Below are 20,151 nucleotides of genomic sequence, written 5' to 3'. Positions count from 1 at the left end.
CTACTCTTTCAGGACTTCAAAGATGTGATATACTCTGCACTGTGCATCTCAAAGTTCCCATTAATGCCGGGAAGTCCCAGCTAAGACACGGTTATCTTGGTGCATGCTACCCCGTGAATTCTGATCCATCCACTAAGTACAGAGCACAAGCATAAAATAGGGAATCAAAAGAAAGAAAAATAGGGAAAAGGAAGGGAGGTGGTGGAAAATGATACCAAATGACACTAAATGATTAGCACCAAAAGATAAGTAGGTCAGAAAAAATAACTAACATGCAAATAATCTGAAATTAACTTACAGTTGTAAATGTTGCTACGAAATTCTAGATATTAACTTCTTTTTATCACTTAAACTTCCTTTAAAGTTAGCTTACCAGAATCATAGCTTGGAGGCTTCATATCTCCCTGATTCAATTCTGTCCCATATTTCAACTTGTGGTATTTGGCTCTAACAAAGAAATGAGAAAATACAAACCATCTTAAAACATATTTAAATGAACTTTAAGGTATGTAACTGAGGTAGTCATCAGCAGGCCGTTGCCCTGGCTAAATACTCCTAAAACTTTCAAAGGTTCCAAGTCGTCCATGGTGTCGAAGTCATAATAAAAGAATGTGTACCTTATTTTTTTTTTATTTTTGGTTACACCATCAAGTGTCATTACAACAAATTCAGGAATAACACTGAGAACCAAAAGTCTTCTTTCTGTAATAAGAGATGAACCACGTAACATTCTTGTTTTTACAGTATTCAAATTTTCTTGATGATTGCTAGAGTAGAACTCTACTATCAGAAGTAGCAGAAAAAGCTTGGATTGTGACATAAATTGTGGAAGACTGCCCTTTCTCAAAACAAAGTTTTTTTTAAAAGTCATCTATATTATTACGATATTACGTGCCTTGTCAGGTCATTATGAATTGACAAGTAGGCATAATAGTGAATAATCTAAGGAGGCAAAAGGAAAAAACAAACAAAACAAACACAGCCCAACTCACCAACGTGGAATAATATTTTTTTAACTAACCAAAGTATTCTTTGCCTTTTACGCAAGAAGCACTGTGAAAAGGTATACTATCTTCTTTTAAAAGTTAACAAGAATACTATTATTTCTATATAACTTGATTTAACGAGTCAGGTTTACTCATCTGGAACCAGAAAAAAATTCAGATTTTGCAGAAACTGAAAAGGCTAACTAAATATGGCCATACTCCTTCAATGCATTTAAACATTTTGACTTGTTTGCTTCCCTCAAAATATTTAAGGCCACTTACAATAAATACTCAAAGTGGTAAGACCTAGACAGTAATGATGATGATGACAAGAATAACAATTTGAAAAACCAAAGTAATAAAGAAGGAAGAAAACAGGAACATAACCAAGTTTGAAAGATGCTTTTTCTTTATAAAAAACTGACTACTTATAATAAAGTCTTTGTAATTTAAGAAAATTATTTTAAAAATAAGAACTATTTGCTCAAATATGTAAAGTACTGGAATCCTTTATGAAATTCTAATAATAGCTAATAATTATTTTGCTATTTTTTCAGTTGCAACTGAAAAATGAAAGAAATTTAAGAAAGCCTATGGAAAATACAGGCAGCTTGATGGCCTATTTTTTAAGGGAAATTATGAGTGTTTTTATATTAGTCTTTCTACCTTTTATGTACATTTCAAATATTTTGTAATAAAAAGAAATTGCACAATGTACCCATTAAAGAGGAAAAAGAATGCTCATGTCCTACTATGGAATGATCTCTAAAGTGACAAGGTACAAAACAGTATTTACAATATTCCTCCATGTGTGCTTTTATAAAAGGGATCTGTATACCTATATACGTACAGTGGAATATTATACAGTTGTAAAGAGAAATGAAGTTCTGATGTATGCCTCATCATGGACGAAGTCTGAAAGGTTCATGCTAAGCAAAATAAGTCAGTTACAAAACGACAAATACTGTACGATCTCACTTACATGAAATAAGCAAATATATAGAACCAAGATTATTAATGGTTACCAAGGGGTGGGAGAGAGTGGGAAAGGGGGAATTTTTGCTTGGGGGGTATTGAGTTTATATTAATGGTGGTGAAATATTTTGGAAAAGGATAGCAATAGTGATAGCACAAATGTAATTAATGTCATTGAACTCTGAATGTGGAAGTTGTTGCATTAGGGAATGTCTGGGTGTATGTATTTTCTCCACAATAAAAAAAAAAAAAGGATGAATATAAATACATATGAATAGAATATTGCTAGAAGGATACATGATACATAAGACACCAGTTAAGGTTTCTTTTGGGACAAGAAATGAATGAACTGGGGCAGAAGGGAGACTCTTTGTGTTTGGTTAATTAAACCTATGTGTATGTTTGTTTTAAAAAAAATTTTTTTTAGTACATATCTTTGGTCTAAATTATCTAGAATATCTTTTTCTCTATTCCCAATGTCTCTCTTACTCAAAGATTTCATCACCAGACTCAACATTTTCTAGTCTACTGCGATGTATTTATGATAATGTTGATTATCAGAGGGCAAGATTTATAGCCATTAATGTGACTTACAGTCACCAGAAAGTAAACAAGGTTCTTAATGTAATTTTCAATCTTCATATTTCCACAAACATACTTCATCTACCATGACACAACGTAACAATGGCTCCTAAAAGGCAAAATGGCAACTGTAAACAACTGGTTTAAGGACAGATAATACTATGCTTTTTAAATAAATGTGGCAATAATATTTTATGGAGTTAATATATTTTTTTTATTTATGTATTTTTTTATACACAGTAAAAGAAGAAAAACATTTTCAAACAAAATGCTGCCTTATAATGCATTCTAGTGCCCTTAGGAAAAACTGCAACAGGGCTAACAAAAAAAGGCATAGAAAATATTCTATATAATAAATGTAACAAAAATAATGACATGCTATGAAATAACATTTTATAAAAAATTTTACAAGGACAAAATATGCAATGAACTGCTACATTTACTACAAGCTGTGTTCCCTAAAATCAGGAATCTCCCTACTGAATTTTTAAATTCACAGAAAAATGTTTTTCTTGCAGAACCCTCCTCAAGCATTCCTTTTGAAGCCAATATGCTAAAATTCTTTCTCACTCATATTGCTTCCCATTGTGCTAACAACACTTCACCTCACTGTGCTACCAATCTTTTCTTGCTCTCTCTTCTTTTCCTGTCTCATTTCCTGTCTAAGGTAAATACGGAGATCCCATATCTAAGAACTCTGATACGGAGCTAGGCCTCCCAATTGGCTTAAAAATTGTTTAATTATAATATACTAAATAAATCTCATTCTAATTTTGCTTCGACACAAAGATATTATTATACCTAAAGTGCAGGAAGGTGCCCTGGTGGTGCAGTGGTTAAAAGCACTCGGCTGCTAACCAAAAGGTCAGCAGTTCAAATCCATCAGCCGCTTCAAGGGAGAAAGAAGTGGCAGTCTGCTTCCATAAAGATTTACAGCCTTGGAAACCATATGGGGCAGTTCTACTCTGTTCTATAGGGTTGCAACGAGTTGGAATTGACTTAATGACAGTGGGTTTGGTTTTTGGTTTTAATGTACTAGGAATATAGCATTCCAATCACATCTTAAAGCATCAATGCTAAAAATAATTCGATTAAATGCAATGAATTGTTGTAAAAATGACGGCACTGGAGTGGCGTCTGACCTCCTCTAACTTCACAAGGCGGGAGACTCACCATCAGCATCAGCCCAAGGCTAATTCCTACGAGGCAGGGGTCAGGCATACCTCCTCTCTCCAACCTTTCTACCAACTGACACCAGCCTTCCCTTCCATGGCACTCTCTACTTCTCTGCTGCGTTTGAAAATTCACTGCAATAGCCACAAAAAACTCACGGACCACAGTCACAGTTACGGGATTCATTAGGGAAGTAACCGTTTACAATTCAGGATCAGGAACAACTCAGGATATGGTTCTTGGATCAGGACAGCCTCTTCTTCGCTGTGCCCACAGGCAGGCCTCTCTCACCCTGAGCCCCTCAGGCAAGTGTTACAAAGCTCTTTAGCTCTGCCAGTAAATGCCCAAGGGGATCCCACTCCTCCGGAAGCCTCCTGCCTGACGGTATTCAGCTCTGCCACTCCGTGGGTACACATGCCCACTGTAACATCCTTACCCTGTGGGCTAGGAAGCCCAGTGCGTCATCTCGCAGGGTCCTGCTGCCACCGTTTCTCTCCCACTGCTTTTCCCCATCTTGCACTATCTCCGGTGTTACAGCTCTCTCTCTCTCTCTCTCTGTGTCAGTCTCCTGGGTCTAGGATGTTCTCAGCACAGGGAATCTGAGTCCAAAGGACACACTCCACTCCCCTCTCTTCTTGGTGGCAATGAGGACCCCCCTCTTTCTGCCTCTGAGATGGTTCATTTTTAAGCCTAGTGGGATAGCAAAACTAACCAATCCCTTTGTTAGGGCTCCATACTCCATATTTGCACATTCCCACCCCCACAAGGGTACCATGCACCTTATATGCATTATTAGCAAGCTGTCCAATCCCCTTGGTGAGCCACAGGCATTTGCATAGTCCCAATCACTTGGTAGAAATTACAAGACCACGGTGAGAAACGCCCTATAAAGGCAATCTATCACACGGCAACTGCTACTGAATTCCTATGATATGCCAGCTGAGCGTAACCTGAAGTGTGTACTCAGTAAGGACAGAGGCAAGAGGATGTCCATGAAACAGAAGGGAAATAAATAACTACAGCACACAGTGATAAGGGCTCTCAGTCACCACATCGAGTGTTATCAGGAATGCAGATAAGTGATTCTCTAATGCAGTCAAAGGTGGTGCCACATGAGATTTTAGCTAAGCTTCAAAAACCAGCAGAGGTTTTCCAGTCAGACAAATGTACTGATGGACAGGGACGAGCATCACCTGACACAGTGGGTGAGGGGAAAGCCGCCGTGCATTTAGTGCCTGAATTACAATACGGAAATACTGAAGACAAAGCCGACAATTAGGTCATTATAGTGACACAGATAAGAGAAAAGTGGCAGTGTGTAGAGAGGACTGAAAAACATGGCAGACATGTTTCAGAATTTTATCTTATATAGTATTTGCAGTTCCTCAGTATATAAACTACTGAATAAACCTCAGATTATACATCATGTATTCTTGAAAATTTATATGTAAAGTCATTTTGTAAATTTTGTAACACTTTAAAGAATGCTTTGATAAAGTCATTGCTAGGTGAGTAATCCTTCTGTAATGTTAGCAATTCACTCAATTTACTAATTTTTTTCTTAAAATGGACTACTTAAAAAAATCTATATAATGTAGTAATTCAAAACCATAGTGCTTCTATTGAAATGACAAGATGTCTGGAGTTTGCTTTAAAACAGGTCAAGATGAAATGAAACAGTTTCTGTTGAAGCCTCAAGATGGATACAAAGGAATCATCAGACTAGTCTAAGTGTCTGAAATTTTTCTCAATTAAAAAAAAAATTACTGCCAGTAAAGAACTAGAAAAACGATTTCAGAGTATAAAGCACTGCTCCCAGCCACAAGGAAATTCTTTTATTCTTAATTTATTGCACTTACATAGTGCCATTACACCAAGAATAATCCTAATGATTCTATGAACTTCAACTGGATACAAAGTCAGAGATTCTTTTCCAGAAGCATCCCATTAGTTAAGGTGGGAAAGAAGAAAAAAAAAAAAAAAAACCTTCCCTAAACTTACCAATGTCTTATCTCTCCTGTCCTTCAAACTGAAACTTCTTGAAAGAGTACCAACTATCTGCAGTAAACAACTGACATGGAATCTGGTATGACACTGCTGAACTCCCTTTTTCTTTAGCTTGTTTCCAAAATACTACTCTGGTTCTTCCATCTCTAACATTCCTTTGTCACTTCTTTTTCCTCTGTTGTTTGTTTGTCTTTGTTTTGTGTGTGTGTGTGCTACTCCCTGTGGTTCTTGCTAATTCTCTTTTCTCACTAGACTTGCTGTATTACTTGTCTCAACTACTCCTATCACTTCACCCACAACAACATTAATGATTCCCAACTCCACATCTCTAGTCATGAGTACCCTGACATATCTGCTCTTCAGCCCTATTCTGTATCTTTACTTCATCTGATAACATGGGAATTCTCACTCATAACACAGGGAGTGCCTCAAGTCAGAAACCTGGAAGTCATTCATGAATCTGAATCCCACCTTTACTACAGCTCTTTGACTCTGCACAAATTATTGCTTTTAATCTTCAAGGCCTGGTACACAGTACTTACTCAATAAATAGTTGCTATTATTAATGTCTTAAAGCATTCGGTTGCTAACCAAAAGGTCAAGGGTTCAAGCCCACAAGCTGTTCCATGGAAGAAAGATGTGGCAGTCTGCTTCGGTAAAGATTGACAGCCTTGGAAGCCCTATGGGGCAGTTCTACTCTGTCCTGTAGTGTCACTATCAGTAAGAATCAACTCAATGACAGCGGGTTTAGTTTGTGGTATAATTAATGCCATTATTCTTTTTCTTTGGTTATGTCTATAACTTAGCCATCCCCAAATATTCCCAAGTTACATACTTTTAAAAGTTTTTCCTCTCATCTCTCCATCTGTATCCAACTTTCAGTCAACCTATCAAAGTATGAAAAAAAAAAAAAAAAAACAGCTGCCTTCAAATCGACTCTGACTCATGGCAACTCCATGTGTGTTGGAGTAGAACTGTGCTCCACAGCGTTTTCAATGACTGAATTTTTGGAAGCAGACCGCCAGGCCTTTCTTCCAAGGCACCACTCAGTGGATTCAAACTGCCAAACTTTCAGTTAGCAATCAAGCACATTAACCAGTGACTTCGCATGGTATGAAAAGAACTCCCTATTTTTTCACTAAAAGGCCAACCTGTTTTCAGTCTCTTCTGCCATTTAAATACCCTCCAAGAAGGCGAACATAAGTTCTAATAAAATTTCTATCAATACCTATTTTTTGATGTATAATAAAAAATTTGACTGGCCTTTGTCCCCAGTTCCTGGGATATAGCCCCAAAATTCTTGGTATTCCCCTCTTTCCATAATAAAACTATAATCTTAAATATAGCACTTTCCTAAGTTCTGGGAGTCGTTCCAGCATATTATCAAACCTGAGAGTGTACTAGGAACTCCCAATCTGTAGCCACCTGGTCAGAAATGAGGGTGGCCTAAGCTTGAAGCTGGTGTGTGAAATGAGGACAATCTTGCTGAGCCTTTAACTTGTGAAGTTTTGCCTCTCAGTGGTTTACGCCAGAAGTCACTGTATTTGATATTCACCAATATCATCTGCTAATGCTATTTTATGGCAGTTGTGCAACTTAAAAAGGATAAGGAAAACATGCCAAGTAATCACAAAAGTGAAGCAAAACAGAATTCCAATATTACCTAGCAAGTATTCAACTACCTAAAACCAAAGAACTATCTCAGACTGCTAACAAAAAAATCCAAAGACCATGTGTTAAAGTATATAAATTTAATTCATTTGATAATTCCCAAAACTCTCATTGATGACTTATTTTTCTTTAATTGTGGCCCAAGGTTAATTAAGTATCTTACAAGGTTTTAAGGTTAGCGAAATAGAAAAGGTAGAATTAGCTTCTGGAGACACAGGGCTGACAGCAAAGGAACAAAATACAAAAAAAAAGTCTATAAAAAGAATCTCAACTTAGTCTGCCGGAGTAAGTTTTTTCTCTACGAAAATATATCTAATTGATTAGTATCAGATGGTAGGGAAAGGAATAAACAGTATAGAAATTTACTTTACTATTTAAACACTACTTCATAAAAAAAAATGTTGATAATTCAGAAAGTGCTTAAGTTTCTTAAGGCAGGAAAAAAAGTTGCTAAATTTTTTAAATCATATAAATCAACTTATTGATCATTACTATTATTAAACTATTCATAATGAAATTAACATATTACAACCATTCATAAAAGTTTACAACAGATACTGCTTCCTGAATTAAACAATTTAAAGTTTTAAAATTCCAATTTATTTTAAGAATGACAGAATTATTCAGTCATTTCAGGGAATACTAACTTCCATTTTACTAAATTACCTTTCCTGTTTAAGAGCATATTCCAGCATTTTGATCCTCCTCACCAGATCCTTCTTCAGATTTTCTTGACCTTTCCTCTCCCCCTGTAGAAAGGCAATCTGGGCCTGAGTAGAGAAGAGAAAGACAAGGTTCTGTTCAGCCCAAATGGATTTTTTTTTTAAAACTCCTCTGAGGAAAGAGCCTTTGGAAAACAGGATAAAAAAGACACAAAAATATTTCCTGTACATTTCTGTCACAAAGAATGTAAATATACAGACACAGTGACAGCAAGGGGAAAAAATGCCTTAAACTTGACTAAAAAAAGACATCTATATTCATTTTACTTCAGACTAGACATGTTACAACACGTAGTCCATATCCTCCAACAGTCTATAATTGAAAACCATATAAACACAGACATATGCAAGGGGTAAGTACTAGCTTGCTCAAGTGTTTGTCTTTGAAGGCAGAAAGGCAAAGTCTTTTTATAAGAGAGTGAAGATGGGGAAAAGGACAAAAGTAAAATCTTATAATCCCCTTGCAAATTAAGAGTTCTCAGAGTTTCACCACGTATTTAAATTGTATGATAGATTTCTTGTCTTGAGTGCCTTTATCCCTGACCTCCCCTACAAACAATAAATAGCTTCCCTTTCTCAGTCCCTACCCTTCACTCCAGTCCCCTTTTAGGAAATTTAATATGCAGAAAAAAAGTGAAAGTTGGAAAAAGGAAAATCTAAGCAACAGCCCTCCACCCTTTTCTGGCCCCTCCAAAGAATTACTTTTAAAAACCCTGCATTTTAACCCCAAGTGATTCTTAAGAGCAACTCTTTCCTAACCTCTCTGTTTTACTAAAATTCTTGTCTACAGTGGAACAGAGAGGTTAGGAAAGAAGTGCTCTCCAGAATCATTAAAACAGGCATTTAAAATAGAAATAATATCTTCCATCTAAGGAATTTAAACTATGTTACAAATACTAACTTGTTAAAGCAACTCATATACCTCTATGAGTAGGGTAGGGGGTCTATTTCAGGGCCTTCAAGGATAGCTCGCGTCTGTCAGTTTGTCACACTGTGGTGGTTTGTGTGCTCTGCCACCGGTATTTCAAACACTTCCAAGGTCACCCATGGTGGACAGGTGTAGTGGAGATTCCAGACTAAGACAGACTAGGAAGAAAGGCCTGTCACTCTACTTGTGAAAATTAGCCAGTGAAAACCCCATGGATCACAACAGAATATTATCTGATACAGTGCTGGCAGATGAGCCCCTAGGTTGAAAGGCACTTGAAATACACAGTAGCCACAAAAATGGACTCAAGCGTAACAGCAATTGTGAAGATGGAATAGGACCTGTGAACTTTTCATTCTGTTGTACATCGGGTCACCACAAGGCAGAGATAACTAACAACAACAAGAATAGCTATCAATTTCACCATTCTCACATGCTCGGGTCTCTCCATTTCTATTATATTAAGCCACTAAGACACAATATTTTCCATTTAAGTAAGAACATTACATTTAAGGATGGCCATACCATATGCCACATCCTTAAGGAATTGTGGAGACTGCCAAACTAAGGTTTAGTGAGTGAGCCATCAAACCTAATTCTAAGTAGTTTGAATGAGGCTCATTTCCACTTACTCAGTGCCATAATGAACATAAAATCCAACTCACCAAGCTTCATATAAGCCTCATGATGTAGGTACCATTATATTTTTGCTATCATTTCAATAAGCTCTAAAAATTTACATCTCAATTAAAAGTAGGATTATTTTTGTTTTATTGAAATAATTTAAAGTAATTCGAAAACAATTCAATACCTACATTATCTATTTATACCTAATGATAATAAAACCTTTTGAAATGAAATATTCTGCGATAACATTATTTTACCTAAGCAGAATAATAGCACATGCATTTAAAGCCGATAAAAATACAAAAGGAAATGACAGCCTAACCTCTCTGGCCAAACAATGCTTTGGCATACAATTTTATACTCTCTTTAAAACGGCTTTAATAAACGTACATTCGTTTTCCTATCCTCTTGTCAATTCACGTATCTGATTCGTCAAATATTTATAAAAACAGAAGGCCCAGAATTATTAAAAAGAAAGAAAGGGCAAACAAAAAAGAGAAACAGGAGGGGGTGCATCACCTCTGTGATACTAGTAAAGATGCATAACTTGGAACGAACCATGAGGAAACACCAGGCAAACTCAAATTGAAAGACATTTTTACATTAACCTGCTTGTAATCTTCGAAAATGTCAGACCATGAAAGTCAAGGAAAAAATGCTCCAGATTGAAGGAGACTAAAAGGACATAAAAACCCAATGCGACGCATGACAAAAAGCTGCTGCTGTCAGAGCCAGTTCTGACTGGGGGCACCACGTGTTTCAGCGTGGAGCTATGCTCCACGGGGTTTTCTACAGCTGTAGTCTTACAACAGTAGGTAGCCAAACCTTTCTTCTTTGACACTGCTGGGTGGGTCCAAATCACCAGCTTTTTTTTTTAGGTTAGTAGTTGAGTGCAAACACTTGCACTACCCAGGGACCTGCAATGCATTCTACTAGACTGGATTTAGCTATAAAAGGACATCACTGGAACAACTAGAGCAACATGAATGGGGTCTGGGGACTAGATGGTGGTAATGCGTTCATGTTAATTTCCTGATTTTGATGGAAATGTGGTTATATAGGACAGCATTTGCTTGTCAGAAATTAATACTGAAGTATTTGGTAGGAGGCAGTGGGACATCAGGTTGGCAACTTGCCCTCGAAGTATTAAGGAAAAAAAAATCTTTGTACTGCCCTTGCAACTTTTCTGTCAGCTTAAGATTTAATTTTTTACTTTGCAACAAGCACTATGCCAGCTTAATAATCTTAATATGATTAAGATACAATCTCAATCCAAAAGTCAGCACCATGCATAACCGGGAAATCCTAAAAGCATTTGACAATAAAACCAGCGGCAAAACACAGATATTCATTATTTACCACAAATATTTTAACAGTGTTCTGAAGGTGCTGGCAACATAGTCAAGAAAAAAATAAGTACAAAAATAGAAATGAGGAAATAAATTATTATTTTCAAATCAAGTAAGTGGATACTGGAAAATCTAAGGAAAAAAGACTACAAATTAACACAAAAAAAGGAAGAATTTTATAAAGTACCTGCAAACAAAATTACTAAACTGAAATCAGTACACTTCTAAAAAATAACCAGTTAGAAGACATAGTGAAAGAAAACAATCTCATTTATAATAACAAAAATGGTAAGAAGATTAGAATAAACTTTACAAGAAAAAATAAGAACTATACAAAGAAAATTTTAAATGCAACTAAGGGGCACAAAAAATGACTCAGCCAAAGGAAAAGGCACACCATGTTCTTAAACAATAGCAGTCGGCATTGTAATGATTGTTTCTCCTAAATTAATCTTTAAATGTTAGGTAAGCCCAGTTAAAATAAAGAGTACGTAATGATTCTAAAGTTCATGTGGAAAAAGAAACACGGAAGTATAAACAAGTAAAATCTCAGAAAGTCATAAAATATTTCAGAACATATTATGATTCTACAGGCATTTTAAAAAATGCCACTGGTATACAAACAGATAGGTCTATTGCTGAGAGTATCACAAAAACAAGCCCAATGCCAAATGGACCAAAAGTTTTTAATGAAACTCCAAACATTAGAAGAAAAGATACGATTTGTTTTTGTTTTAATAATCTCAGGGTTGGGAGTGTCTTTATAAGAATAAGACAAAAGCCATAAAAAACTAATAAACCTGAACTCCTAAAAATATCTGTACGTGGCAATTAAAGTAAGTTGTTTAAAAAAACTATTAGAAAATATAAGACAATTCTTTTTTAACAAAATTCAAACAACAGAATAGGAAAAAAAAATACTCATATCACATATCACAAGGGTTCACTTAACAAATCAATAAGACCAAGAACTCAATTTACGTTGACAGAAAAAGAAATATAAAAGGCTCAAACATACTAAAAAGATGTTCATCCTCACACTTAAAAGAAATGCCAGTGAAAATTACAGTCAGGTTTCTCCTTTTCCATCAGACAGATAAAGTTCAATAATTTAATAATACACCGTGTTGGAAATGGCATTGGAAAACAGTCATTTATATATTGGCTGTGGTACTGTAAACTGGCTTCATCTTTATAAGGGACAATTTGCCATTATCTACCAATTCTGTAAACGCACATTCCCTTTGACTCAGCGATTTTAATACTAGAACATTATCCTTCAAATATATGAAATGATACACTAAAAAAGGACAGACAACAGTGAACGTACAACCCAGGCAACTAGTTAAATCAATTATGAGTACAACAGGAAGAAAATCAGGATAGAAACTAAGGCCTATGAGAGCAGAGGAAAAAAGACTCAATCTCTTTAAGTTTTTTCCTTCTGGAAAACTTTAGTCAGAAAGTAAGAAACAAAAGGTCTTAAGACACATGTTCCTACATAAGGATGATGTCAATTCCTTTTGGAAAAAACAGCCTAAGTCTAAAATGTAAATAACTGGTATAAATCTACATCCTTTCAAAATAAAGATTAAATACCAGCTAAAGATTCTCCTGACATGGCAGTACACTGCTGTCTGAATTGGATTATCTAATTGAAAAGGAGGGGTGGAAATAGAAGAGAGGGAGAGACTGAAAAAAGGAGAAAAGGGGAAAAAACAGAAGGAAAGTAGGATACATCTATAGGAAGGAATACTATGTAGCTGTTACAAAGGAGAGACACTTCTAAATATATTGATACGGAAAGTCTGCAGTGGGAGTAATTACTTTTGTGTGTGGCCTTTCTAGCCATGCGTTTGTAATTTCCACCCAGGTGACTGTATGATAGAATAGTTGTGGCCTAAATTTTTTTTTTTTTTTTACCAAGGAGATTGGTCAGTTTTGCCTTAAAAGAGAGCCAATTCCAGAGCAGGGAGGAGCCCACTACCACCAAGGAAGGAGAGACCTGGCAGCAGGAGACAGCGTGGTGGGCTTCCCAGCCTACAAAGAAAGAGAGATGAGTGCCTTTCGGTAAACACTGAAGGACAGGGAGAGCACAGCTGGGGAGAGGCTATCCTGATGGAGGAACTGTATCCTGAGCTTTCTTTTTTTAATTTTTATTGTGCTTTAAGTGAAAGTTTACTAATCAAGTCAGTCTCTCATACAAAAATTTATATATACCTTGCTGTATACTCCTAATTGCTCTCCCCCTAATGAGACAGCACACTCCTTCCCTCCATTCTCTTTTCATGTCCATGCTGCCAGCTTCTAACCTCCTCTTCCCTCTCATCTCCCCTCTAGATAGGAGATGCCAACATAGTCTCATGTGTTTACTTGATCCAAGAAGCTCATTCCTTGCCAGCATCATTTTCTACCCCATTATCCAGTACAATCCCTGTCTGAAGAGTTGGCTTTGGGAATGGTTCCTGTCTTGGGCTAACAGAAGGTCTGGAGACCATGACCACAGGGTCCTCCTACTCTCATACCATTAAGTCTGGTGTTTTTACGAGAATTTGGGGACTGCATCCCACTGCTCTCCTGCTCGTTCAGGGGTTCTCAGTTGCGTTCCCTGTCAGGGCAGTCATCGGTTGTAGCCAGGTACCATCTAGTTCTTCTGGTCTCAGGCTGATATAGTCTGGTTTATGTGGCCCTTTCTGTCTCTTGGGCTCGTAATTACCTTGTGTCTTTGCTGTTCTTCATTCTCCTTTGATCCAGGTTGGTTGAGACCAATTGATACATCTTAGATGGCTGCTTCCTAGCGTTTAAGACCCCAGACGCCACTCTTCAAAGTAGGATGCAGAATGTTTTATTAATAGATTATATTATGCCAATTGACTTAGATGTCCCCTGAAACCCTGGTCCCCAAACCCCTGCCCCTGCTACGCTGGACTTCGAAGCATTCAGTTTATTCAGGAAACTTCTCGCTTTTGGTTTAGTCCAGTTGTGCTGACCTCTCCTACACTGTGTGTTGTCTTTTCCTTCACCTAAAGTAGTTCTTATCTACTATCTAATTAGTGAACAGCCCTCTCCCTATATCCCTCCCCCTCCATAGCCATGAAAGAATATATTCTTCTCTGTTTAAACTATTTCTCCAGTTCTTATAATAGTGGTCTTATATAATATTTGTCCTTTTGCAACTGACTAATTTCACTCAGCATAATGCCTTCCAGGTTCCTCCATGTTATGAAATGTTTTACAGATTCATCACTGTTCTTTATCGATGTGCAGTATTCCATTGTGTGAATATACCATAATTTATCCATTCATCCACTGATGGGCACCTTGGTTGCTCCTATCTTTTTGCTATTGTAAACAATGCTGCAATGAACATGGGTGTGCATATATCTGTTCATGTAAAGGCTCTTATTTCTCTAGGATATATTCCAAGGAGTGGGATTGCTGGATTGTATGGTAGTTCTGTTTCTAGCTTTTTAAGGAAGTGCCAAATTGATTTCCAAAGTGGTTGTACCATTCTACCTTCCCACCAGCAGTATATAAATGTTCCAGTCTCTCCACAACCTCTGCAACACATTTATTATTTTGTGTTTTGGGGATTAATGTCAGCCTTGTTGGAGTGAGATGGAATCTCATTGTAGTTTTGATTTGCATTTCTCTAATGGCTAATGATTGTGAGCATTTCCTCATGTATCTGTTAGCGGCCTGAATGTCTTCTTTAGAGAAGTCCCTGTTCATATCCTTTGCCCATTTTTTAACTGGGTTATTTGTGTTTTTGTAGTTGAGTTTTTGCATTATTATGCAGATTTTAGAGATCAGGTGCTGATGGGAAATGTCACTGCTAAAAACTTTTTCCCAGTCTGTTGGTGAAGTCTTTGGCGTAGGTGTTTGATTTTTAGGAGCTCTCAGGTGTCCAGCTTCTCTTCTGCATTGTTAGTAATGTTTTTTATACTGTTTATGCAATTTATCAGGGCTCCTAACATTGTCCCTATTTTTTCTTCCATGATCTTTATCATCTTAGATTTTATATTTAGGTTTTTGATCCATTTCGAGTTTGTTTTTGTCCATGGTGTGAGGTATGGGTCTTGTTTCATTTTTTTGCAGATGGATATCCAGTTTTGCCTGCACCATTTGTTAAAAAGGTTGTCTTTTCCCCCATTTGACTGATTTTGGGCCTTTGTCAAATATCAACTGCTCATATGTGGATGGATTTATGTCTGGATTCTCAATTCTGTTCCATTGGCCTATGTATCTGTTGTACCAGCACCAGGCTGTTCTGACTACTGCGGCAGTATAATAGGTTCCCAAGTGTTCTTCAGCTTGAATTGTAACTGTTGCTTCCCTAATAAACCCCATAATTGTGAATATAGTCTGTGAGTTCTGTGTGACCATTGCAGTGAATTACAGAACCCAGCAGAGAAGTAGACTGCCATGAGAGGGACGGTTAGTGTCAGAATTAGTAAAGATGGCAAAGAGAGAAGGCTTGTCTGACCTCTATCTTATAGGAATCAGCCTTGGGCTGTTGATCTTGGTTCTCTTTCCCCCTTGTGGGGTTGGAGGAGGTCAGACACCTCCCCCAAGCCATTTTTACAATGTCCAAGATATGTTAAATGTGAAAAAAAGAAAAATGTGTGCAGTTTGCAACCACTTTTTTTTTTTTTTTTTAAGGTAGACATATTATGGTGCTTCAATGTGTAGGTCCAGCACAAATAGGTGACAGTATTCTCACAAATGAACCAAGGTGACAGTCCAAGACCACGACCGAATCACCACTTGGAAAACTCAGGGCACACACCTAGGGTAGTGGGGTATCAGCAGTGAGGATGTGACAGAAAACGTATGGCCCAAAAGGACCCCTAAAAAGTTCTCCTTGCACATCACTACAATACAGGCTTCCTTCTGAAAACAGAGGCAGATCTCCAGTTAGAGAGCAAATACATTTCTATTTCTGACCTCTAATATGAAATTTACTTTATTTTATACCATTCAGCTAATTTTTATCATTTTTAGAAACCTCGCCCCTGCCTATACTATTGTCACCTCAGTATCTTCACAGAGTGAGCTCACCTGAACTTTCCAGAGTTTGGGAGGGGAGGAGAGTGAGATTAAGACATGCAATTAACCCAGTAAGAAAAAATTGCAAAAACTAGGGAAACTCAATCTGATGAAATAGATAAAGCTTACAAATAGCTTCAAGTGATAAAAATAATACATGTTAATTTACATACTATGACCATTTCATTTATCTGTAGAAGTAAACCTAATGGTAATGGCATATATTTTTTTGAAAACTTTGAATTATCTTCAAGGAAAATACATGTTTAAAATTCCATAAAGTTTTTTAAGTTTTTTATACCTAAAATTAGGCCTACCATTTCCTAACCATTAGGAGCAAAAAAGATAAAAACAACAGTAACAGGATATTTTACCATTTAGGCATAAATGGTAAGCAGGAAATGTTTATTTTCAACTGTAATTGCTCAAAAGGATTTATGTAAGGAATATAAACCTGCTATATCTGAGCAAGTTTATCTGCATACACGGGAATACACGGCAAAGAATTAAAATATTTAAAATGTACCACTTAACTGACTGAAGATTTTTTTATATTTTATTTTTTGTTGTTGAGAATATACACAGTAAAAATATATACCAATTTAAGTTTCTACGTGTATAATTAAGTGACATTGATTACACCTATTTTCACCTTCTATTCTGAGTTGCTCTTCCCACATTAACATAAACTCACTGCCCCAAAGGTTTCTATCTAATCGTTCAAGTTGCTGTTGTCAATTTGATCCCATATACAGGTAGTGCCGATGACGGGATTCTGTTCCAACGACTCCGTCATAAGTAGGCTCTGATGTTAACTGGATACCTCATTATTTTTTTAAGTTTTCATTCTTATTTACTATCAGTATCTTTACAAATTCAATCTTTGTCTTTGGGAGTGGAAAACATTACATACAAACATGGATATATTTTCATATATGCATACATAAAAAAATACACAAATCATAAAAATTTACTCTAACACCGAAGGGCCAGACAATGTCATTTTGTCAGCTGCAGTAATAACTCCACTTGTGGAGGGTTCTGGATCATCTGGATCATTCCCGTGAATGGAGATAGCATTTCTGGTCAGAAAATTAGTAAGAATTGTCCGTATGGTCCTTTTCTTTTATTCTTTACATATTTCGAGGTAACATCTCACTGCTCCCTGAATCTATCAACTTTAGCAAAGCAGTCAGCATTTGGATCCATGTTTTCAAGTAACTGAAGTCTGATTTAGTTTAGAAAAAACTTCAGCTAATCTTTTCACTGTACATTTTTTTTGACAACTTCTCTCCTTCTTCCTCATTATTTCTTTCTTCTCCAGCATTTCTTTCCTCTTCAAAATCCATTAAGTCCTGATCTATCAATTCCTCTTCTTCGTGATCTATGAGCTGTTCCACATTGGCAGTATCAAGTTCTAAGTTCACTGCTCTCGCCATATGGACAATTTTCCACCAAGCTCTTCCATCATGTACTCATGGTAGTCTTCTCCTTGCTGTTCCTTCAAGTTTTCAAAAAAAAGCTACGTGCTTTCATTTGAATCATCAGTAAACTCATAGGCATCCTCTTCTGGATTTGGTCTTCTATACAAATCATCAGCAGAGTTCTCCATCTAGGGGAGTCGCCCTTGCTGCTGCTTTGTTGAAACTGTTGATTTTAAGCCAATCCTTTAACTGCCTCCAAAATTCTATTCTTATCCTTAATGACTGTCAAAACGGTCAAACGAGAAAGTCCTTCCTTCAATTGCTATCTCGCCGACTATCTTTCCATTATCACAGGCCTTAACGATCGTCATCCTTATAGCCATGTCTAGAGCCTTCCTCACCTTCTTTTTTGGATTAGACTTTGTGGTGGCATGACTTCTTTTGCTATACATATTGTTGGGGAAACAAGGAATGTAGGTGTTACAGTTGGAGAAACCTGAACAACTCAGCTCCAAATTAACAACTGATGCTTCTTATGGTATGAAACACTGAGTAAGATCACGTTATAGGTCTGGTCTACGATGAAGTCTGTCAGTGTCGTAACAATGAAGCGGGTATTGTAACACCTGTCAGGCACTTGTACAGTTCAATTGTCATATGTTCTTAGAGTGAGCCCTGACCAACTTTCTGTCACAACTCCCCACACTGACATCGACTTCATTGTAGACCAGGCCATAGCCTGCTATATGGCAGTGTTTTGTACAGTAAATCATAAAATAGTAAAATTGAACATCTGCCAGTGAACGTCTGAAAATGATAACATCAGCAAATTATGCAGTGCAACACTGTATACGGTACAAAAACAAAAATGGATAGCCATAAGTGCGGTTTGTCATAATTCCATCATGTCGTAAGTCAGTGACTACCTGTAAATAGATCTTAAAAGAGTATAATGCTCAAGGCAGACATTCTTTACCAGTAAAGCTAAACCACTGCTTGGTTTTAAGAAGACTTCAGGGGATATTTTGGGTTTAAGGTTTAGCGCTTATCTTGGAGCAACAGTTTCACGGGTTCATTCAGCCTCAAAGGCTCCAGAAAGGCTGGATTCCATGAAAATTTAGAATTCCATTCTGCATTTTCCCACTTTTGATCAGGATTTTTCTATAGAATCTTTGATCAAAATGTTCAGTAACGGTAGCCAGGCATCATTCAGTTCTTCAAGTCTCATGGTAAAGGAGGCAGCTGTTCATGGAGGCCATTAGCCGCACATTCCGTTTCTTTCTCTTATTCCTGACTCTTCTTTTTCCTCTGTTGCTCCAGGCAAATAGAGACTAATTTTTGTACCCTGGACATCCATTTGCAAGCTTCTAAGACCCTAGGCACTACACATCGAACTAGGAGGTAGAACAGAAGCACTAAAAAACAGATTATTAACCCAATTACTGGGATGTCCCATGAAACCATGACCCTAAACCCCCAAAGCAAAAAGCCAACTCCCATGAGATTTTTAGTTGTACACAGCCAGCCTCAGCAATTACTTTTTTGCTGTTGTTGTTACAAACATATCTATCACATAGCTTTTGCCAATTCAATTTTTTTACAGGTGTACAATTTACTGACAGCAATTACATTAATTGGCTATGAAATCCTATCCTAAATCAATGCGATTTTTCCATCACCATTTACTAAAGACATTTTAAACTATCTTGTACTCTAAAATTAAAAAGAGCTACAACTCAAAATAACCGAAATCACTAAAAAGTGTCTTAAGAAAACTATACAAAACATCGGTTTGGGTTGGGTCCAATAGCAGTCAGCTGCTATTGGAGGGAAAGAGCACTCACTTTTAGGAACAGTAATTTCTGCTTTGTGGTCCAGGGAAAACATAAACTTAACTAAAACACAGATTCGTTTCAGTGTTAGAAAGTAAATCTTAAAATTCCTGGAATATATTCTAAACAATAATACTGAACACCAATTATAATTTTAGAATTGGAAATGTAAATTTAGTAAACATTTAAAAAATCTAAAATAAAGTACTAGAAAACATGACTAATTAAAGGTTCTCATCTTCACTGTAAATACAAAGTCACAAATAATAAGAAATACTTAGAATGTAAAGGTCAATAATATGGTTTACATAAGCTAAGAAATAGTGTGCAATGAAGATTCAATAATCTGCGTTCAAACTTAATGTCTTCTATAAACAAGTATTCCCTCTGAAAAGCTCTGGATTACATTATGCTCTTAAATCTAGCCTGCTGCTATCCTTACATTCAGTCAACTCCAATGGCTTTCCCTGGCTTATAATCACTGCCCCTAAAGATAGTATCACCATTTGGCATGATATTACCAGATATGGGTCAAAATATTATTAACATCCATTTAGGTTTCCTGAGTTCTGAACTGGAAAAGATATCCACACTCCCCATATAGGAAACAAGGACACAGGCACTGAACGGTTAAGCATCTTTCTCAAAGTCAGGTAACTAATTAATGACAAGACAACTCAATGCTCCCCATTTTTAGTGATCTACAGCAGGAGTACTCAAACTTTAGCATCAGAATCACCTAGAAGGCTTGTTAAAACAGACTGCCAGATGCAACCTTCAGGGTCTTTGATTCCGAATGCCTGGGGTAGTGCTGCCCAAGAATTTA

General features: G+C 36.8%; 1 protein-coding gene across 2 annotated transcripts in view; it reads right to left on the bottom strand.

The window, feature by feature from the left end:
* Positions 1-20,151, bottom strand: part of STRN (striatin) — a 148,245-nt gene that overhangs the window by 80,804 nt on the left and 47,290 nt on the right. The window contains exons 2-3 of one of the 2 annotated variants that reach the window (XM_003416074.4): positions 8,061-8,164; positions 374-447 (exon numbers count right to left, since the gene is read on the bottom strand). In XM_003416074.4, coding sequence (XP_003416122.1) covers positions 374-447; positions 8,061-8,164 — 178 coding nt within the window. The remainder of the gene's footprint in view (positions 1-373; positions 448-8,060; positions 8,165-20,151) is intronic. The other variant, XM_023555275.2, reaches the window with a different exon arrangement.

Source organism: Loxodonta africana, chromosome 26, assembly GCF_030014295.1.
Source record: "Loxodonta africana isolate mLoxAfr1 chromosome 26, mLoxAfr1.hap2, whole genome shotgun sequence".
Lineage (NCBI taxonomy): Eukaryota > Metazoa > Chordata > Mammalia > Proboscidea > Elephantidae > Loxodonta > Loxodonta africana.
Note: the sequence above shows the minus strand (reverse complement) of the source record. Positions and strands in the feature narration are given on the sequence as shown.